This window comes from Drosophila arizonae, chromosome 4 (assembly GCF_054131065.1).
Source record: "Drosophila arizonae isolate 15081-1271.41 chromosome 4, UAZ_ARI_1.0, whole genome shotgun sequence".
In the NCBI taxonomy this organism is placed as follows: domain Eukaryota; kingdom Metazoa; phylum Arthropoda; class Insecta; order Diptera; family Drosophilidae; genus Drosophila; species Drosophila arizonae.
Window position 1 is genome coordinate 23,830,994 of NC_142924.1, and position 23,425 is coordinate 23,854,418.

Genomic DNA, 23,425 nt, shown 5'->3' on the forward strand with positions numbered 1-23,425 from the left:
AAATATGTCCTTTGGTATGAATGTCATTCAGCGAAGTAACGATATCATAAGAGAAGTAGTACTTTGAGGTAGGCCCAAATTTAGATATATCTATTTTAAAGGATTTAGACATAATTTTAAATAAGCAAGCATTGAGTTTTTGTAGAAAATAAGACATTTAGCAAATCTTTAAATGTTTGTTTTTCGCTCATTTTGAAAATTATAATATTAATAATAATAATGCAGTATAATATTAACAAAAAAAAAGAAAAACTCTTAGATAATGAATAAAAATAAAAGTCATAGGATTTATTAGAGTATCGCACTTATAAAATGTCATAAAAATGAACTTGAGTTTTTGTATCTTTATGGTTTTGTGTAAAATTATGTTGAATGAGTAAACTTTGAAAATGAACAAAGGCGATCTATCTATATATTTAAACAATAACACATTTGAATAAGCATAAATCCTTTTTTTATGTATAAACAATAGCATTCAAGGAGAAGTTATTAGAAAACTAGAAAATACAAGTGTAATTTAATAATGAATGTACACATAGAATTTGAAATGTTGTCTGAGTACACGGATATGCCTACTTTAAATTGCTGTCGCCTATCTTATGCATTAAAGAAGTCTGCAAGATACTTGTGTCTTAGAAAGCTGCATCGCTAAGCGCTTGCCAAAGGCTTAACTACTTATCACTGCACAAAATTGCACCTTTGTTGGGGCAGGGTTAAGGCAAGTTAAAAGCTCTTCTCAAATTGCCAAAGGACAATGTTAATTATGCATCAAAGCATGGGGCATAGCACACACACGCATACTTAAATACACCCACACGAGTACGAGCACATGCACACATGCACACGTACATACGCGTTATGGTATATAGGCAAAGCGATGGTAGTTAAGCAGGCAAATACTGAAAACAAACAATGCACTTTGTTGGCTTGGTAAGCCGCTACAGGGACAAGGATGCAGGCGAGCACCGAGGCCGAGCCTGCGACTCCAGTTGAAGCCACGTCAGCAGCAGACACGCAGACGCGCAGACAGTGAGATAGCGAGACAGATAGACAAGTATGAGCACCCGCGTTACTTACCGCCTTGCAGCGAGGGATAGATGTAGATAGCGGGTTCATGAACCCACGAGACCACTCGTACCAATTCCTTGACAAACGTGGGCACCACACAACGCAAAATGGCTGTGCAGCCGCGCGACGCGGATAATACCTCCACATCCACTTTGTAGGCCTGGGCCACGACTGCCGCAAAAGTACGAAAAATGTGAAAATACAAAAAATATGCAAGCCTCAAACACACACGCACATACGTACGTATGTATGTGTGAGTCTACATATATGTACATATATATGATGCATTTTGGCTGACTCGAAACTTACCCGCCCGCACTTGCACGTCGCGCGACACAATGCGGCCCACAGAGTTGCTGGCGATGCAGCGATATATCGTATTATGTATATCCTGATGATAGGCAGCCGCAGCAAAGGGCATTAGCACGAGCGTGCCGTTGCGGAGCACACGACGCACGCCATGAATCTCCGTAACCGCCGTGCCATCCGCGTGCACCCAATCGATCGTTGGCTGGGGACTGCCCGAGGCGGAGCAATCCAGCCAGCCGCCGGACGAATTGGAGAACTCAACCCGACCCGGAGGCTCCATGACAAAGCCGGGGCCGCGCAAATGTGTTTCAAAGGGCTCGCTAATCGTGGCATCTGTAACAAAAAAAAATACAAATAATATAGTTATATATTATATATGTGTTATTAATATTTAAGATTTTAAAATTAAATATGCTCTAAATGTCCCCATTTAAAAATTGGGCATTTGGATATTTTAGACTAAAACGCAAATATCTTAAAATGCAATTAAATGAGGAGCCACTCAAAAATTCATAGCGCAATTCTCATTTCTCAAAGTTCCATTAGCCTGCATTCAACTGTACTCCTTTAAAGAGGAGGGGTGCTCGAAATCTTTCTATATTTCATCAGGCGAGCTTTCCATTTAAGCCCGTTCCAATGTACTTGTCCGCCTGCATGCCGCTTGGCAAACAGATTGCGCCTTATCTTAAATAAGAATAACATTTTTGTCTATGGCTTCGCCATGCTTTGCTCTCTCTTTCATGCATGCACACACACACACATGTACATACACACTCACAGTTATATATTTCGTGTTGTATATGTATGTAGCTGTGTGTGTATTTCTAAAATTGACATTTCGCTTCAAATTCCACATGAATACGCCTCGGCTGTCAGTGCCACCCAAGCGGCTCTCCCTGCGGCGCTCTGCAAATCCTTGCAACTCGTTCAAGTCTGGCACTAGGAGCCTCTTACCGCTCTCCCTGCCTCCTGCCCCGCTCGCTAGGCTGTTCCGCACCACCAAGTCATTGTGTCTGCAATTAGAGTTGTTTTTGTTCTTTTTGCTTTTGTATATTTTTTTGTTGCCGTTGCTGTTGTTGTTGTTGTCGTTGTTGTTGCTGTGCCTGGCCAGTCGCTTTTTGTTTTATGCTTGGCATCATGGATTTTTATGTTACTTCTTTCTGGTTTCATTTTTCTGCTCGTCTCTCCGGCCCATGTTCGTTTCGTTTCATTTCGCTTTTCCCCGCTGATTTCATGGCTCCCGCTGTTCGGGAGCGAGCAGGACGAGGCCTCTGCCAGGCCATAAAATTATTGCAAGTATGTCTTGAGTACGCCTGGCACTCGGTATATTTTTTGTTTCGGCCAGAAAGGGTATATTTTACGAGCATGTGCCGCAAAGCGCACACACATGGGTGTCCAGGCTCGCTGATGTGCATATGTATGTGTATGTGTGTGTGCGAGAGTGTGTGTGTATACATCCACTTGTAGGTTTTTTATTCTTTCCTGTGAAAACAAAGGGTCTACGCCGCGAGCGCTACTGTGCGTCTGTTCTGCCTCTGCTCTTCCTGTCATTGTATGCCGTGTACCGAGCCAAGTATGTCTTCCTCTCCCCCATCCTCGGCTTCAGCGTCGTCTTATTCTTTTAGCACCTCAACTTGGGCTTATTGCTGCGGCTTAACTGACGAATTCGACGTTCACGCGAATATTTACGATTTGGGCTGTGCGGATTTAGTGCCAAAGCCATGAAACAATTTAAGACAGCAGGGATTGAGTGTGACACACAAAGAATGAGATGCGATTCAGTTCCCATAGAACAACAAAACTCGCTCTAAAAATATCGAATGTACATAAATTTTCTACTGTCTTTTATATTATTTCCTTTACTATGCTCATATATCTTGATAAGTTTTGTATATATATATAACTATATCGGATGTCCATAGTCGCGCTATCCGCAGAGCTATCTTAATTTATTTATAATGCTATTAAAGCTGCTGCTATTTTACAACTTGTCAAACTGGCTGATAGTTCGTTGCACTCCTGGAGCTGCAACTGCAACTGCAGCCGCGGTTGGCTTTTGCATCCTTCAAAGCTTTTCTTCGAATTTCCGCTCGGCTTTTTCGTCTCGCTTTTCCACTGACTTTCATTTGGAATATGAGTGTGTTTCGCATCTACTTGGCGACTCGAGAGGTTGGTTTTGCCTTTGCGAGGCGACTCAGACTGTGTGCTTCTTCTCTGGATTATGCCCTTTTGGCACTTTTTGAAATTATTTCTTTTTCCTTTGAGGCCTTGCGTGTGTGCAAGCTGTGTAGTTCTGTTGTTTATGATACTGCAGACGTACTGTATAAAGGCCTAGCCGTAAAACAGCCTGAGGCATTCCCACTCAGCCTCGAAACTAACAGTTTCCAATGCGCATTAAAGCTCAGCGGCGAGCTCTTTAAAGGACTTTCCCAGCCGCGGAAATACTCAGCAGAAGTGCTGCCAGTTGGTACCGGCACCGGAAATGATGGGCTGTGCCCTCTGCGTAATCAACCCAGAAAACAGGAAATTCAATTTTTATGCGCTAAAACAAGCAAAGGAAACGTCAACACAGAGACACACACACACACACAAACACTCATAGCGAAGCGTATTTCCAATTCAATACTGTTTTGGCCTAAAGTTGAAAGAACTTAAAACGTTTACAGACCAACGCGCATTCAGACAGGCACAATAATAACAACGGCAGCAGTAATAATAATTGTAAATAACTTTTTATGTTGGAGCAACGGGAAACCAAAGAGATGGCCCTAAGCCCCTTCAAAGCCGACTTGCACACGAACCAAAAGCAAAATAAAGCAAAGAAGAAAATCCGTAACAAAAAGGCAGCTGAATGAGAAATTTTAAATGTTTATAGCGCAAATTGATTTTCGAGAAAACCCAAAGCGAATTCGCAACTCCTAAAGAAGTTGACATCGTTTTTTACACCGTTTAAAATTGAATAAAATTTCAGCAGCAAATAAAATTAATTTTGAAACAAATAATATTTTGAAACTTGAACAGAAAAAGCGACAGCAGTGCATAGAGGTTGAGATGAGTTGAGGCTAGAACCATTTTTCTTTTCCATTTCGAGCCAGCTGCGCTCTGCCTGACCTCTGCCCCGGAGACCATTTGACAGGAAGCCGAAGCGAGCATCATTAATCGCACACGAAATTAAAGCGTTTGTCACAAAGGATTTAAAATACAATCAATCTGGGAGAGCAACAGCCCGTGTGGAGCCAATATAAATATTCCATAATTTTGTTGTAACAGTTTTGCGGGCAAACCACTTTGCGGGTTAAGTTCGCTTGGTTTAGGCCCTATAGACTTTTCAGCATAATCGAATTCCTGTTGTTTTCCATGCTGAATTTGTGTTGCGCATTAGATTTTATGTTTATTTTTATCCGCATGAAAATGAAATAACAACGAAAACCAAAAGAAGTATGCCCCTCAGATATTGAGCAACAATTTCATTTGCATATTTTTCATTTGCTCGCAGCTCGGCTAGAGTGCGAAATCATACTATGTATATGTATTCATGGTATATCTATAGGTATGTCAGTTGCTATTGCCGAAGCCATCATAAATATGAAAACAGTCAGGCAATGAAAATTGGAAAATATCAAATTTCTAAAAGCTGCTTTATGTGTGTGTGTCAGACTCTCTCTGTGTGTGTGTATGTGTGAACGATTTGATGGGTCTACTGTGGTTCGATCGAGTGCTCTGCTTCTGACACATTTCATTAGTCCACTCACACACACACACACACACTGGCACACTGACACACACACACACACAAGCACACACACTCAAGTTGCTTGGCATAAATTGACGCCTGGGTTTTTATCATAAGGCAATTTCATATTATGTATACGCAGTTTGCGCGTTGGCTGGTTTAGTTTTTGTTGTTATGACCGCCATTTTATGGGCTTGACGTAACATAAACGGACCAAATCATTTGCACTTAGTTCGTAGAGTAAATGCTGGCTCATAAATTATGCTAACACCTCTCTCCCTCTCGCTCGGACTGAGAACGTTTGTATTCATGCGAGCTCTTATGATTTATGTAGCTGCGAGGCTTAGGCCTCAGCAAAAGACTACACAAATTTGGGAATGTCTTGAGACTGCACTATATATGTTTAACCGAATAAAATATGGCTGGAATATGAGGTTTAATTAAGCATTGCTGGAATTTGATATATTTTTAAGGCATATTAAATTTCGCAAGGGCTTAAAAGTCTGCACGCTTTTGCCGTTTGCGCTCAGAACCCGTTAAATCCCTGAAAAGCCTTATGAGACTGGGCGCCTTTTAGAATAATAAGTTTTGGAGCGCGTAAAAGGAAAATATTTGCCGACAGCTGTTGATAGATATTCGAAGCACACACTCAAGCACAAATCTAAGCATACTTTGCGGCGCATTCCGAGCGGTGCGGCAAAGTAATCCTGGTGGCATGGAGTAAGAGGTAGGGAAAGAGGGGGAAGGGTAAAAAGCAAGACGAGTTACACCTACCAAACCTGAGCAGCAAACAAATCACAAAAAGGCGGCTACTAATCCACATGCTTTCCTCTTCGGTTTCCTGTTTTGATTTTAGTTTCACTTATCGTTTCTTTTTGTTTTCCTTTGTTTTTGTTTTGTTTTGGTTTGGTTTGGTTTGGTTTGCTTTGATTTTCGTATTGTTGAATTGGCAAAGATTGATTTTCGGCTCACGCAATTTTGATTCGAATTGAGTTGCACTGTCGCACGGATTTACATTTTAGACACTTTTTCCCTGTCGTTTGGCACCAATGTTGTGTAGTGATAGCTAGAACTAAATGCTGATGATTTGTTGATTTTATGATGCTGGCGATTTACTTTAATAGCCGGCACACTCCGAGCACAAGCGCGCACTCACAACCTCACTCAACAATCCTGTCCAGGCAACTGCACGCGTGCAAAGATTCGCATTGACTGCGATGCCTTTTCCACCAGACAGCGAGTCAAGCTCTTCGTTGCGTTTCTCGGATTCTCGGATTCTGTGCTCTCTTTGGCGCGCTCTTCGACTATGCGAATTCACCACACATGCGAGGCGAATGCCACTTGAACTCGTACCCGCACTCGCACTCGTACTCGAACCGCTCGCACTCAAAGCCCAGCACAGCACTCACTTACAGCACTCAGTGTACACTCAGTTTCCGCATTTTCTGAACCGCCAGAGCCGTGCGTATCCTACGAGCCTCGAAAAGCAACTGACTTGGCTGCTCCGGCCTCTGCCATGGTGCTTCCGCTTTGCAGTGCAGTTGGCAGCACTGCAAACTCGGCGGCTCGGCGCATGCGCCCCTCCACCTTGTTGTCTGTGGTTAGGCACGAATGCGACTCGGACAGAAGGCAACCGTGAGTGGGGGCATCAAAACAGCTGTGTTTACACTGGGTGGTCAACCGGGCTGATAGAAGTATGGGTCAAACACCGAACCCATTGCCAGTGCAATGGAAATTCTGAAATTACTGTATGAAACCTCTCATGTTTGATCTCAATCATTGGCGTGTATGAAATACCACTTGGTGCAACACTCCTATTAATTGAGTAAAATAAAATAAAATACAGTAAATATAAATAAATATAAAATTAAATAAAATTAAATTAAATAACATACAGTAAAATGAATTGAAAGAAAAATAAATAAAATAAAATAGCATACAGTACAATGAAATATCCTATAATAAAAAATAAAAAAAAATTAAAAAAAAAATATATATATATATATATATTTATAATAAAATAACAAACAAAAAATTTAAATTTAAATAATACATAAAATAGCATACAGTAAAATACAAAATAAAATAAATTAAAAATTTAATAAAATATAATATAATAAAATAATTCTAATAAAGTTAAAAATAAAAAAAATATAAAAATATAAAAAAAATGTAATTTAATGAATAGCATTTGATGAAATCAGAGTAACGCCCAAATCGGAGCCTGTGTGGGCATTTTTATATTCCTTTAATTTGTTTGTACAACTTACTTGGCATTACGAACAAACAATTTAACACTTAAAGCGCCACGGCCTGCGCATAAATATGGCCTGATTTAGCACAGGATGCGGCTAATGAGCATCGAGGGAAATGCCGTGTAGCGAGGAGCAGCAGAAAAACCCATAGCAAATGTCTGCCAAATGTTGCTGGCTGCCAAAAAATTATAATTACTTAGCCTAAAAGCATGTAAGCAAGGCACATAATTTGTTTGTGTATTCAACACATTCTGCTGGCCAATTTGGGCGCGTGAATGCGTAAAAAGCGTCACAATAAGAGTCCGCAACACAATCAGAAATAAGAACAAAAAAAGAGCAGAAACCAAAAAAAACGAAAGCCGCAACACAACAGCATCGCCTGCCGTTGACACACATTAGGTACGCCAAGGACAGCAACAAAACATCAGCCGCAACGCCAACAACAGCAACAGCAGCACGAACACCAATAAAACATAAGCCGAAACGTGTTTGTTTGCCAAATTTATTGTCGGACCCGCTCGCATTTCCCACAGCGCCCAACCCAGAACATACAGCAGCCCTAGCCAACAACTGAGCGTGTATAGGTAGCTGAACATGTGTCCGTAGACGTGTGTGTGTGTGTGCGTGTGTGTGCTCGTGTGTACCTGTCAGAGAGTGCGTGTCGGTGTTGTTACTAATGACAACGAAGCCGCGACGCGCATCAGCGAGCGACACCAGAAAGTCATTGACTCATTGAGTTTTCCCTGTGTGCGATAACAACCGCCAATGCCACACCCCACACCACAACGCCCCACGCTCTGGCGCTACGACGCCTCCACACTTAGTAGTGCTGCACCGAGCTTCCCTTGGAATGTTAGATTGTTTGTTAGCCAGGAGGTTGGTTGCCAGGTTGGTCGGTTGACTGCCTGACTGCATGGCTGCGTGTCTCCATCTAGCCAACGGCACCACCAACAGCGCCCACAACAACAGCAGCCACAAAGTGGGCACTGCGTCTGCTGCCGTAGCGTTATGGCAATGATTATGTAGTGGCTGCTGCACTTACTCCATCATCATTAGACATTGTCAGGTGGCACTACATTGCCTTGGCACTTTGGCCACTTGCCTCTGCCAAAAACAGAGGCAGGACAAAGTCAAACTCAAAGAGTTCACTTTAACAAATTTTGGCAAAGGCAAGTGACCCAAAAGTAAATTGAACCCATCGATTTGAAACTTTTCGAGTTACATCGGAATAACACTTGGACCCTTAGCACCGGAATTTATTCGAATAACACTTTCAGTTCTAGTTCCCGAATATTATCTTATTTTAGCAGCACAAATATTTAGTCAATACACAGACTGATCCCATTCATTTATTAATAATAGCTTTTTTATTTGAAGCTTTACAATTATATCATTTTATGCTGTAGTTTATTTTGGAAAATCTGTAGACATACAAATATTCGTTACTCACACAACTAAATGAAATGACATTCACTTTGGGCGGTAGCTAATGGTCCATAACGACATTTATCTCTTTATGACTCTATAAACAGTTTAGTTATTTACAAGTTCATTCATGCCAGCAATTGAGGCCTGGCAAATATTTGGGTAAATAGTTTTAATTATCACGGCAAGTTTCGCAGTTAGCACTTTGCTTACGATGCGTCCGATTCTAGTGTTTTTTCTATCGATGGGCGTGGCCCTGGCAGTAGATATCAAAAACGTGGTAAACTTTCTAAAGTAGCGCCAGTATTTTCCTTCGTAATGAATTTCATTTATCTTCAGGTGCCAGTGCCAGTCAATCGAAAATTTGTCATACAATCAGTGCAAACTAATTCTGATAACGACTTTGTGGAATATTTTAGAAAAGTGCCCAATGAACGATTCCTTTACACCTTTCGCGTAGTCAAACCAGCTACGTCCTTCACAATCAGTATTACCCTGAGTACCGTAAAGTCCAAACGGATAATGTACAAAATTGACAAATTGAACGGCTGTCAATTCTTGAAAAACCAGATGATGAACAAGTTTCTGTCACAGATCTATCGAGCCTTAGTCGTGAACAACACATTATTTGAGTGCCCGATCCGTGCGAACGTTTACTTCCTGAGGAATTTGATCAACCCCAAGATTATGCCCCACTTTCACCCGCTCGGCTACTATCAACTAAGCATACGCATTGAAATGCCGGAGAACCGAAAGCCGTTGATTATGGAGATTCTCTCAAAGTATTTTGTGCTAGCCATAAAATGAACATTGAGATAGACTTTGTCGAGAATAATAATCAACCAACAAAAGATGGTTCTCATTGTCATCTTCTGACTCGGAGATACCGTTAACCCAACACACATTAACAACTTTAGTTTCCTTCAACACAAACATACAAAGCTGGTACGCACTCAGAACTACGGAAGCATTTAACTCAAAGGAAAACTTCTATAATCGTAGATACACATATATCCCATGTTTTTCAGATATAATTATCGAAAATTAAGTAATTAAAACCTTTGCACCAATATCAAGTCCATTGTGCATTTTATATCACGGTTCCATTCCAAGTTAATGATCCATAACATTAGCTTTTTATGGCTTTGTTAATATATTAGACAGTCATCTAAAGCGATTAATGATGTTCGGAAAAAAATGGGCTTACAAAAAATGATCAGTAACCTAAAAAACGCCCATTTGAAGTCTACAATGTCTCCATATCGAGTCTATTTCTTGTGGATCTTTTTACTGCTTTCAGTCGAGCAAGTAAGCTTGAAATTATGCCTTTCGGCATTCCATACTCTATATACATATCTTAAGTCTACAATATTTTAACATAGATATATATGAAACGGCTGGTTGTTGTGGAATCAGTGGAGACAAAATGCGATCACGCTTTTGTGGAATATTTCAAGAAAGTACCTAACCAAAATGGGCTCTATGCGTTTCGCCTAGTAAGGCCGGCTACGTCGTTCACCATCAGCATTGTGATGCGCGCTGTGAAGTCGCAACGCATATTGTACCAGCTGAAAAAGATAGATGGCTGCCAGTTTTTGAAAAATCAGTTTATGAAGAAGATGTTGGCTGAAAGTTACGCAGCGTTAATTGTGAACAACTCATTCTTTAAGTGCCCGATAGCCCCCAAGGTTTACTACCTGAAGAACATAAGCAAAGCCTTGGTCTCGCCGACTTTTCATCCAACCGGATATTATCAGCTTAGCACACTGATGCAAATGCCAGAAACTTCAGCGCCGTTTGTAATGGAAATCGTCTGGAAGTACAATGTCTACTACAAATAGGGATTTAAGAATCTGTTTTGTGACTAAGTACAAGTTACTTAATTAAATCCATATAAAGACAATGTCAGTTTATTTGATTTTCCAAAAATATCATTAATGCATTCATTTTCGTAGTCAAAGTCAGTGGAGCATTGCCAAAATCTGCTAACAAACCACAATACGATTTCATTATACTACATTCTTAATAAAGTTAATCCATACTCATTAAATTGAAAGAGGATTAAAAATATATATATATTATTTATAATTAATTATTTACCGCCTAAATCCAAGGATTGTCTTTTCAAGTAAAAGTTAGGAGTGCACGACTAGGAGATAAACTGAGCTTCAGTCAACCAACTCATACATTCATAAGGAGCACATTATACCGGTCTGGCTGTCTGTGTTAACGAAAACCATTTCGTGGCTAATGGAACTAGGAATACCCTCGAATGATTAGATGTAAATATATTTATTCCCGATATGCCTACAGTGGTGCAGAGAAACTACTTACATCTTATATAATAATATCGAAATTATATGAACCCAATATGAAAGTTACTACTTAAATTCTTAACATATCTTTATAAAAATCCTCTAACTTCTAACTGACTGTCAAGCTTAAAAATTAGCCAGAATCTTTAAAATGAATAATTAGACTAAAATAATTTTTTATTTATTTTTTGGGAACTCTTCCAAGACAATTTAACACATACATAAATGCAAAATGCTCCCAAGATTTCACTGTTTTATTTAATTTTGAATGGTCTCTTAAAAAATAATCCAAATTTATATTTCAGATGATATCAAACAAAAAATAAATATTAAAAAATCTTTTCAAATGTTTGCCACACTCTGCTGGCAGAGGCTCTACTGTGACTATCCATCGGTCATGACACAAGCTCAATATGATTCACTTCATGAACGAATATAAATGTTAATTTGACAATGATTAACCTAAGCTGGTATATAAATTCCCAGTACCGTTTATACAACTTAATGATCCATAACATTTTATCTTGATGGCTCGATGAATATGTAAGTCAATCATCTAAAGAAGATCGGTATAAAAATTGTTCAGTCACTTAACTATCGCCAGTTTGAAGTTTACAATGACTCTACTCGGGACGTATTTATTGTGGATATTAGTTCAGCTTTCAGTTGAGCAAGTAAGCCTATCTTCGCAACAAAATATTGGATGTATCCTGGATGTATTTATGTATTTTCACATAGGTACATATGAATGGGCTACCCGTTATAGAATCAGTGGAGATAAACTGCGATCACGACTATGTGGAATATTTCAAGAAAGTGCCTAATCAAGATGAGCTCTATACGTTTCGCGTGGTAAAGAAGGCTGCATCGTTCACCATCAACATTGAGCTGCGCTCTGTGAAATCTCAACGGGTATTGTACGAGCTAAAAAGGGTAGATGGCTGCCAGTTTTTAGAAAATCAGTTTTATAAGAAGATGTTTGTCGAGAGCTACAATACCTTAGTGGTGAACAACTCCTTCTTTAAGTGCCCGATTGCCCCGAAGGTTTACTACCTCAAGAATTTAACCAATGCCCTGATCTCACCGACTTTCCATCCAACTGGACATTATCAGGCATTCGTTCAAATAAAAATGGCTGAGAGTCCGTCTCCATTCATTATGGAAATTCTCTGGAAGTACAAAGTGCGTGCGGCATAAATAATTAAGATCTTTATACATTTGTCTTTTGTTCGATTATCCATTAATGCGATCAATGCATTAATTATTGTAGTCATTGTCAGTGAACAAAAAATGGGAGAATTAAAAGTGCTTGCGTCATACCGAATTTATAATAAAGTTAATCCAAGCTATTATAAATATTAAAAGTTAGTTTTGACCAAATATGTTTTCGACTGACAGAAGCTGGACAGAGCAAAACAGATAATTTATTCATTTCTATCAAACGTAACATTCGTAATGATGAAGTTACAAATATATAAAATAAGAAGAAGAAAAATTGTAAAAGAGCATAAATCATTTGTAATAGAGGACTTTAAAGCATTTCAGACCGAATCGAATCAATAATCCCTTCAGCTTAAATGATTAAATATGAACAATTGTATGAATATGTTTTATCTATTTTTGTACCGATAACATTATCCACCTATCCAATGAGGGAAAGCTTTGTAAACAAACGAAAATACCATTGAAATATTTATTATTTTTTACTTATATATGTGTGTATATTTTATATAATATTGTCATTAGCAAGTGCATATCTATGTGTATCTATTATGTATGAATTTATTGAAAATCTGAATGAAAGGCGACTTTAAAAATATATCGAAAACGTTTATTCAGCATTAAAACTTGGCATTTTGGAGTGATTCGTTCTAAGTGCACATCTGCTGCTGGCCACTGGACGCCAGGGCTGTTGTCTGCTGCCTGCAGCATGTCCACTCGAAATTGATAAATCTACATAACAATTACGATGCTGGTTAGTATTAAAAACAATAACGGGGCGAACTTGCACAACGGCAATGGCCATAGCTATGGCTATGGCAGTGTCCGTCATATTTCTAACAATGCGTTCGCATCTGCACAAAAAGGACTTATCTGCAGGCAGAGCTCTTGTTGCTGTTGTTGTTGTTGTTGTTGATTTTGTTGTTGTTTGGCATAGCATTTATGCGCCTGTTTGCATGGCGTTTTGTATGTAGGTCAACATTTGCACGCTGTATGACTGACGTCAACATGGATGGGCCAGCACAGTCCGTTTCCGCTTCCCGTGTTTATGCAATGTTGCTGTTGTTGTTGTTGCTGTTACGCCTACACCTCGTCTACCAGGGACGCCATTGTTGTTGTTGCTGTAGGCTTGTCGCTCTGATTATTCCTGCCGTTATGACAAATGCCCACACTACACGGCGAGCAGCAGCTGACCAGGCAGCCTATATGCCTAGCTACATATATAACTGTATATATGTACAGTGCTGCATAGATATATGTGCATACATAGTGCATGTGTAAAATGCATATAGTAACTGTGTGTGTGCGTGTGCGTGTGTGTGCGTCGCAGCATCATCGATTTTTATTTTTGCGTGCTTTTCAAGCGCTTTGTTGCACTTATTTGCGCTGTCATTGACAGCAGTTGCCACACATATATGTCTGTAGCATACTTTTTGGGGCGTTGTCCGTTGCATTTAATTGGTATACACGCTTCTTCGCACGTCAACGCAATGACCATGTGTGTGTGTGTGTGTGTCGCTGTGGATGTTTGCGTGTGTCGCAGACTCTTTAAAATTGTAAGCGAATGCCACAGCCACCCTGCGCAGTGCCCCTTCGTACGGCTGTGCTGTGCACTTCAAAAATGCAATCGTCAACGCGTTTCACATGTTATTTAAACATTTTTTCTGGCCTAGCCCGAACTCCTTTGACAGCTTTGAGAACCGCACATACACATAATTGCAGCCTTGAGGCTTGAGTCTGGCTCTTAGCTTCTCAGCCCAGCGTTTTACCTTTTTTTATACATTGTTGATTGTTTATTGATTTTTGCATGCCACTGTGAATATATTTTGCATGTTTTTAATGACTTTTTGCCAGGCTGTTACTTCATTAAAATGAATGCCATAAAAATGTTGCATTTCCCATTTTGCTTTTCACTTCTTTTTTTCGAATTGCGCTCAAGTGGGTCGGCCCTTGAGCCGAGTTGTCGCTTGGCTAAAGGGATTTCAATAAACTGATAGGCAGGAACATCTTTTGTGTAGTCTGGCATAAAAGAAATCATATACATCATTACAATATTTATTTGCGCTCACTCTTAACCTCCGCCAACAACATGTGGGGCTGTGTTTCCAAAGACAAAGAAACGCAGCAGCAGGAGCAGTATCAACAGCAGCAGGAGCAGCAGCAGCAGGAGCAACAGCAGCAGCAGTAACAACAACGTCAAGTTGTGAGTTGTAAGTCTTCTGTTCTGGGCAGGAAGCACATTTGCATGTAACACGTGAGTTCACAAAGGCAAGTGACATTGTTTGGGGGCTCGTGGGTCGCTGCCTGGCACACAAATTAAAGTGAGAGTGCAAGTGCGTGGTAGGGCTGGCTTTTGGCTCAGCATACAGACAGGCGCAACCCCTCAGCCCCTCAGCCCCTCAACCCTCCAACTCCTCTACGTGTCAACCCGAGTGCAAGGGGCAGCAAGGAGACATGCGCCGCACACATGACAGCACACAAATAGCCCGGGCGAAACAGCAGAGCTACATGCGGATGAGGCGCTGTTGATGCCGCTGCACGCCTCAGCGCACACAGCAAATTATGCGAAAAGCATTTGCAGCTTGCTAAAATTTCTGTAATTCCATATTAAATGATTGCACAATTTTAAATACTCAATACGTTCATCCATAATCTATGTCATTTACATATGAGAAAATTTGCAATGGCACAGAATAACAGCTGATCTAATAGATAACACTCCATAAAGAGATACTTTCCCTATACTGTCGTCTATCTATCTAACTACCTGCTTTATATATATCTTATAATTAGTAGCTATTGTTTTGTTAACTTCACTTAATAGAGACCTTTCAATTCAACAAAATTAATTATTATAATTATTTTTTCTATAACCCTTTTACTGAGTTTCAATTAGTTGCTAAGCATGTGGAGTCCAAAAGTTGGGGGAATAAACTTTTCTACAGTTGACTGATTTCATTTGAAATTGTAGTCTAAGCAATTGAAATTGTGATGCTTTTCATTACTTAAGCATTTAGCATGAGTGGAATTAATTTGAAATCAAAGCACGTTGATAATAATCAAGTGAGTATTCAAGTTATTCTCACAAAAACAATAAATTAATTGAGCAAGTGAACAAGCGAACAGCGAACTGTAAGCAATCCATTTTGAGATATGAGCATATAGTACTAGCACACAGACCACCTTTCCGAAACGTGTCAGAGGTACGCCACACTGAACTAGCTTTCTACTGCAAACGACACTCCCCCTCTATGCTAAGAAGGCTCACGAAACTTAACTTGATATACCCATCACTCTTGCCAGTTGCGACTATTTCATCTAGAGATAAATAATTGAGCTTTCATGTCTTCAAATAATTTCTTACACCAGCAAACAACCAATATTATAGTCAAAGTCTCTACTTAGCAAACTAGAAAAAAGTGTATGATAAATAATAATTTATCAGAAAATAATATATTGTCATATTCAATATTTGACTTTATAAAAGTTGGCTGAAGTTTTCTGCTTTTTAAAAATCACTCTGAGATTTGAAATCTGTAATCTGTTGACGGCCATCTCTGCGTATAAACATTTGGCCGACATTCTGATCAGCACAAAAGCGGCTTAACACGCACTTTCCATTCACGCATACGTAAACACACACAATGTACACAATACATACAGCACACATACGCACACAATAAAGTGAGGTTGAATGGAGTGTTGCTTTTTCGCCCTATCATGCTATTTGCAGGCTTCAGGGAATATCATAATCACGCGTTAAGTAACGTTTTCAATTACTGTCCTGCTGCTGCATCTTGTGGCGTCCTGCACGACGTTGTCCTGTCCTGGCCTGCCCCGCCCTGCCTCGCCCCACCCTGTCGCTCTGACTGCCACTCAAAATGTCTCTCAGCTCTAACCACATAAAAAACTAATCAACTTATTTATGAACATTTGCGGTGTACAAAAGGAGCGTGCAGAATTGCGTATTCCGGCCAGCCAGAGAGTAAATAATGTTAAGGACGCAGAAGCACAGTCCGTGCCAGTAAATATACTTAAGGAAGCAGCCGCGAAAAAGGAGCGACGCATTACCAGCAACAAAGTGGAGAGTGGAGAAATGTCGGGGAGCAGTTTATAATTTTTCAGCTAACTGAAATTACATTTTATGCGAGCCACAGACGTGAACAGTCGTAGTTTGCACACGCCCATAAAATATCGAAGGATTGCTCCAACTGCGGCGCATTGATCAGCCTCATGCAAACACTCGCCTCACCCTCCCAGAAGGTTTTGGGTTGGCCCTGCCTCTTGACCACAATTTAGGCCACTTACATTACGTATTGCGTCCCAGTGACCATGTGCGACCATAAATGCCCGATGCTGTTCAGTTTATCAGCTACGGCGCGTGTGGGGCATATCAAAATGGCATTGGGACTGCGAGTGACGATGTTTTTATGGCTGGACAAAAGCCTTTTATGTTAGCCGGGGGCAAGTTTTATGATTTCTTTCCTTTTTTGAGGCAACTCAAAAGGCGCAGATCCTCGTATCGATGGGCAGCCGTGAATCTGGTGGGGGCTGGCCGTGGGGCTATGGGCAAGTAGGCCGTGCTATTCGGCACGTTAATTAGTCATAATTACCCGTACAGCTTTTGAGCTTTGTCAGCTGCCTTTTGTGCGCCGTCACGCCTCTGATTTATGGCCAGCAGCGCGCTTAAAGCCCCACAGCTTTAACTCAAGCGAAATTGCCACATACTTACGAACACACTCACACATACCAGCACACCCTAGCCCACTGACAGATCTAATGCGTGTGCTTAATGATTTGGAATTGATTAGAAGTAGCCCGCAAGCAAAACAGAACGCAAAAGCCATACAATAATATATCAAGCCGATTGCTGAATACCCTTGTCAACATGTATTATAGGAGTTGTAAACTGCTTATATATAGATAACTCATATATCAATATAATTCGTATATATTGTATGTATATATTAGATAATAAGAAAGCAGACTACAGTGCGCAGTCGACTTTCAGCTCTAACTAACCTAACTACATACCATATGTACAGATTATACCTATAGCTCTGGAGTCTACAATTAAGAGTATAAGTCCAATAGGTATAAAGAGCGCTAAGAACACATGTTGCTTATCGTATATTCTAATATATAATTAAAATGATGATAACACGTCAATAGTATTAATATCTATAATATTCATATCTGAGCTATTATGAATTGAGTCATTCAAATATTACCAATAGTATCTAAAATATTTTCCCATCCGTTTCACATTTGATGATGGAATTATAGCGGCCTTTAAAAGAGTATCAAAGCGCACAACTGTGGGAAAATAAAAATAAATAAATTATCAAAGCAAGTTGAGATGAAATTTTCATGCCAAGACGACGGCAAACTTCATTGAAAGTTCTGGGCAGCCGCAAGAGGCGTGTCTGGTTATGGAAAAGGCTTCTTCAGTGGCTGCTTCGGATGGGGTTTCATGGTCCGCCTGGCTGCTGAAGATAATAAGCTTCACCAACAGCAGATAAACAAGAGCAGCCAAGCCCGAGCAACGGCTGATGGCGCTAAAATGTTGGCACATCTTGGCGGGCTTCACATCTACTCTTTATCCGGCTGCCAAATAAACTTCCAAATGTTTGCACTTCATCGCCTCGTTTCAATTGTGCTGAGCTGCTGACAGTTACAGATACGTAGAATATATATGACACGATACGAAAATTAGCACAGGCAATTGCCGGTTTATTTATGTTAGGTTCAAGAGGGCAAGTTAAGAGCAGCTTATAGTTTTGCCTGTTCAAAGAAATTGAACTTGTTCAGTCAGAATCTGTAAATAAGATGATTCTGAGGGGAGTTTTAATATTTTGTGGCAAGTACTGTGTGCAGAGAATGAGAATCCTGTTCTGGACAAAATGGAATACAAAATAAAAATAAAAATAAAAATAAATATCACTTTTTCGCAAAGAAAATACGCGAGTATTTATTAACTTTTGTATTGGATAACTTAATTATAACTTGTAATTTTTCAATGAAAGCAGCATATGGCCTGCATATTCTATAAAATATGCTTCAATTTAGTATAATTAGTATAAGTGCAAACTTTTTCCATATTTCTAAATTGAAATATATATAGTTTTATAGGCATTCATTATTATTAATATTGTCTTTTATTGAAAATATTAAAAAAATAAAAATTTATTAAATGAATATAGTATAAAATACACCAGCAGCTGCATTAAAAGTTTTATTACATTTAATCCAAGCACATATGAGAAATTATTAAATAATTAAATATTCAATCATTTGCATTACAGTTCAATAGCTCTTATACGGGAGGGTGGTCATAAGACAGACTGACAGATGAACTATATAAACTTCATGATCACGCTTTTATATATTTGATAGTGTCTTTCTATATATTATATATGTATGTATATGTATATCATTTCCCATTTTTAAGGGATCAGGGCATGATAAATAAAATAAATATTTATTTATCTACGCTAAATTGTATCAGTCCATTTCTCCGTCCGTCCGTTTGTATGTGTATTGTTGTATGTATGTATGTATGTCTATCTCTGCTCCTCGGGCAAAATAGATTTTTTGCGAAAGTCGTTTTTTACAGAATTTGTTGCTTACGCTCGCTTATTGGAGCCCGTTTCGACAATTCTCCCTTGTTATTTGTTTACAACAACATAACACTTGTCGCCCCATTGCGAGACCCTCCGCCAATCTCTATTAGTTTTATTGCCAGCATTTTCGGGCGGCATTCGCAGCCGTTTTGTTAACATGATGTTTTCATTGATATGATATTGTTGTTGCTGCTGATGAGTTTGTTTGCTGTTATTGCTGATGAAAATATATTCAATTTATTATATTCCTCATAGAGACACTTATTCTGCGCAGCCATGATGCCACGCATAAAGCTGGGCATCCCTTCAATTTCGTGGGAAAAACGCTTGGCCGTATATTTTGTTATCCATGGTGACAGGCGACGCGTCGCCCGAGGAGCATATGTGCCGGAGTGTCGACGCGTGGGGAGCTGCTAATATTATATCTGTGTGGGTAATGAATCTATTATTAAATTGTGTTGCTTATGCCAGCAGCAGCAAAAACAACAATGACAACCGCAACAACAACGATAACACTGGCAACGCAAACAAACAACAGCAACGTACATCGACTCCAATATCAACTTCAACGCTTCCTCTGCACATTTTGGCGACGCAGTCGACGCTGCTGCGGACGTCGCGTCGCTGCCGCCATCAAGTATCAATCAAAAACAGACGCCGCTGAGCGCTGTTCTGCTACACTCTCAGAAATTTATGAAGGTTCTAATGGCCAAGGCTATGAATGTGCTGCCTTGGGTCGAGAAATATCAACAACAACAGCAGCAACAACAAATATTTTTCGCTCTAGCTATTATTGATGTCTTTGCAGCTTAGCTCTCTCTCTCTACCTCTCCCTCTCTTTCTCTAAACTTAGTTTCTGATTTCCGGAATGCAGCTGGAAGAGAATTTCAAATTTAGACGGATAAACTTTAAGCCCAAACCTGATAATCACTGTCGCCTTTCAAAGCTCTCATTAGCAAAACGTTCAGAGCTCTTTGGCCAACTTTTGACTTCATTATGTCGGGCTCTCTTTTCTCGCTCTACCCTTATCCCTCTCTCTCTCTCTCTCTCTCTCTCTCTCTCTTTCTGTCTGCCTCTCTCAGTTGTTGTGCCCACGTCGCTTTGTCGCCGCAAAATTGTGCAACGTTTCCGCTGCTGCTTTTGGCGCACATCCGTTGCCGCCGTCCTGGTCCTGTTCGTTGTGCGGTTGCCCCCACTCTGTGGTTATTCGCCATTTCATTTTATTTTGCACATTTTATTATGACTGCCGCTTGCGAGGCAGCTCATACATTTTTTATTATTATGTCTGCTTATCAGCATGTGGCAAATATACTCCAGGACCACCGCCTGTGCCAGCGCCAGAGGCCCGCGCGCCCCCTAGCTCCGTGCCCTAGGCCGGGGATCCGAGCCGACCCGAGCCGAGCCAAGCTAAGCCAAGCCATGCGTTGAAATGCGCGTTTAGAGCCGCTCGTTTGGGCGCGTCGCTTTACAGTTCGCTGATTGTTTGAATGATGACGACGTCAGCAGCGGGCAAAGCCCATAAAGCTGCGCTTTGATGCTAACTGGCATTGAATTGTCACGCCCAGTTAAACACTGCTCTGCATTATTCCAGCCAAAGCACCTCATACGTTTCAAATACATTTTTCCAAATCTCTTGTATTTTTACAAAATATGATTTAGAATAAAATTCACCAATTTATAAGGAAAATTTTAAATATGCGTTTTAATGTAGGCAATTACAAATTCTTAAACAATTTATGATAACATGGATCGATTTCGGCTATTTTTAGCTATTTGAAAAGCAATTTACGATGTATGCAAATCCAACTCTCTATTTGGCATGAGAAAATAGAAAAGCTAAATTCTAAGATATCATAAGCTAACAATTGGCAGATTTATATATTTCTCGACTTACTTATATTTGTAGAACAAATTATGGATAAACTTCAAGCAATGCTAATTTTTAATGTATTCGTTGAATGGCTGCAATACAATTTCACGTTGTCACAGACTGCAATACGAACAAGCAAAACCACGACATATATGTGTAACGACATTCACAAAGGCTGAGAAGAACGGGAGGGATCTTTATATTGTATGTGAGTTCATAACTCTATTCGATTCTGATTGATAATTCATATGAATTAATTAGTGCACTTAATTGGGTGTAAATCACATGCCTCCCCTTCCCTATATACAAATAAACAAATAATACACATCGATCTATTATGAGCACACAAAATGGAGCGGATAAATAGAAGCCAACCCTTTTCTCTGCTGCAGTCCCAACCCCACGACAGTTTAAGTATCTGTTAAAAGGAGAATAAATAATGCAAAACAACGAGAAAAACAGAAACTAAAGGTAAATTCCAGTTTTTATTGGCTGTCAAGCATGAAAACGTTGAATTTCTATTAAATATCTGGCGCTCACATCGTATACGTAATATCAGATTACGGCGCCGGCTTAAAGGCAAACAAACAAAAGCACAGCAAAAAATAAAAATAAAGGAAAATAACAAAACAACAAAGGTAAATAGCAAAAGAATAAAAAAAGGAGTGCAGCAAACAAAAACGCGCGCATAAAATAAAATGGAAATTACACGGAGAGAGAAGGCGGGAGAGAGATATAGAAAAAACCTGGACGTGGGCGACGGGAAGAAGGGTTCATATAAGGTATGGGATCGGGGAATCGGCGCTGTTGGCTGGGAATGAAGGTGCTTACGCTTTTTTAATTACCTCGTTTAAGCCAACGGGGCCTTGAGCTTCTATGTGCGAGCTCAGTATGTTGGTATTTGTAAGCTTTGCTGTAGTTGTATTTAAGTGTGCCTGTGTGAGTGTGTGTGTTTGTGAGCGCTTTTATCAACTCGTTTCGCCGTGTTTTACTCACTCGCAGACGTTGCCATAAGTTTTAATTAAAATTACTTTGCTCGCTGTTGGCTGACGGCTGCTGCTGCCTGATTCTCTCCCGTTTTCGTTGTTGTTGTTGTTGCTGTTGTTGCTGTTCTTGTTGGTATGGATGTTGGTTGAGTGTTTTGCCGTGTGCTTTTTGTTATTTGCTGTTTGGCCGCTCACACTCGTCAGCTATGTGCATGTATGTGTGATTGTGAGTGTTTTTTGTGGTATTTTGTTGTTGTTGTTGTCGCTGGTGCCGGCAGTTTGTTTTTGCGGCCTGCGTCTCTGACATTGCCCCAGCAAATGACAATGGCGGTCGCGGCCACGTTCGCGCAGTCAATGGCCGTTGGCTTTTGTTATTGTTGTTGTTGTTGTTGTTGCCACTGCATACTTTTGGGCCGACCGGATATTAAAAGCCCTGAGAGTTGCTAAATATATTTATCAACTATTCAGCCAAACGCGTGCAAAAACTGCATAGATATCAACGGAGAACATTGCATTCGTTAAAAAACAGTTAAATGTTCTTATACATAGATATCTTAAAGTGTGGATGGACCATATCATTTAGATGTCTATGTGTGGATAAGGTTTACTATGATTAGTCACGTTACCTAGAAAGAAAATCTAGAAAATTTAGAAAATTCTAGTCTTGTTCCGTAAGAGGCATAGAAATCACCAATAAGTAGCTGTTGACTTATATATGCATGCATAAGTAAGTCTCAGCATTATGTAAAGCTATAGAATAAGCTTATATACAAATAACATATTAATATATTATTTTGCAAACTATAGAATATTTTTATAAAATTTACATTACTCAGTAGGCTTTGGTGTATGAACTATATATTCGTTTACGAAGTTTGTGTTTAATATATTCAGTTTCTGCTCTGTAGCACCCAAAGTGACATCGTTTTAGTTTTTTATAAAAAAAAATAAAGAAAATGTTGGCCCCAAATATGTTACATATCTACTTTAAGTACGTATATTACATTTAAAATTTTGAACGTTGTTTAATCGACTAAAATATCTGATTCAATTTACAGCTTAGAATCAAGAAAAGGCAAGACACCGCTATCCATTTAAAGGCTTTGGTTTGATTCGATTTAGTATTTCCAATAGTTTTCATTGAACGTTCACATCTTGGCTCTGCGTGTTTATGTTTTTATTGTGATTAGCGTAATCACAGAATGGACGTTTTTCAACTCAAGTGTGATTCGACGATTAAATTAATAAAGTATAAATTAATAAGTATAAAAATTGATTTATTCTTAGTTATCAGGAGAGTTTTTTAGCCAATTAAGTTCTGTTACAGTAAATTGTTGGAATTACCAGCTCAAGTAAAATCGATTTTAAGCAGTGCCTGGCCAGGACTGGCCTATGGCTCCGTCTGCTGTCGTATATAAATGCAAATCCTTTTAGGCGTGGCTATGTCCACAGGAATGCCAATCTCTGCTCTGCTTAATATGCTTGTAATATGCGTCTGGTTAATGCGCGTTTAGCTCAATGTATATGTAGATATATTTCTATACATTTGAGAAATGGGAGTTACTGGCCTCTTTCCACTCGAGCAAGTGCAGCTGTAAAGTGCAAAGTGAAGCCAAAAAC

At 39.7% G+C, this 23,425-nt stretch overlaps 3 protein-coding genes and 1 long non-coding RNA gene across 12 annotated transcripts in view; 3 read left to right on the plus strand and 1 right to left on the minus strand.

Annotated features, from left to right (window-relative positions):
* Positions 1-6,612, minus strand: part of Dscam2 (Down syndrome cell adhesion molecule 2) — a 30,533-nt gene extending 23,921 nt beyond the window's left edge. For 5 of the 9 annotated variants that reach the window (XM_089466464.1, XM_089466462.1, XM_018008016.2 and 2 more), the window contains exons 1-3: positions 5,885-6,612; positions 1,378-1,710; positions 1,078-1,239 (exon numbers count right to left, since the gene is read on the minus strand). In XM_089466464.1, the coding sequence (XP_089322590.1) occupies positions 1,078-1,239; positions 1,378-1,710; positions 5,885-5,933 (544 nt within the window). In that variant the 5' untranslated portion in view covers positions 5,934-6,612. The remainder of the gene's footprint in view (positions 1-1,077; positions 1,240-1,377; positions 1,711-5,884) is intronic. The other 4 variants (XM_018008013.2, XM_018008009.2, XM_018008008.2 and 1 more) reach the window with 1 other exon arrangement.
* Positions 6,613-10,002: 3,390 nt separating this feature from the next.
* On the plus strand, positions 10,003-10,686 carry LOC108612426 (uncharacterized). Its single transcript, XM_018005308.2, has 2 exons — positions 10,003-10,098; positions 10,173-10,686. Exons 1-2 carry the CDS (start codon positions 10,003-10,005, stop codon positions 10,629-10,631), a joined length of 555 nt encoding a protein of 184 aa, XP_017860797.2. The 3' UTR covers positions 10,632-10,686.
* A 746-nt stretch (positions 10,687-11,432) lies between these two features.
* LOC108612427 (uncharacterized) lies at positions 11,433-12,903 on the plus strand. Its single transcript, XM_018005309.2, has 2 exons — positions 11,433-11,779; positions 11,844-12,903. Exons 1-2 carry the CDS (start codon positions 11,723-11,725, stop codon positions 12,300-12,302), a joined length of 516 nt encoding a protein of 171 aa, XP_017860798.1. The 5' UTR covers positions 11,433-11,722; the 3' UTR covers positions 12,303-12,903.
* Positions 12,904-22,646: 9,743 nt separating this feature from the next.
* Positions 22,647-23,077, plus strand: LOC149269454 (uncharacterized). Its single transcript, XR_016269894.1, has 2 exons — positions 22,647-22,796; positions 22,864-23,077. It is a non-coding gene; the product is annotated as an uncharacterized LOC149269454 (long non-coding RNA).
* The last annotated feature ends 348 nt before the right edge of the window (positions 23,078-23,425 follow it).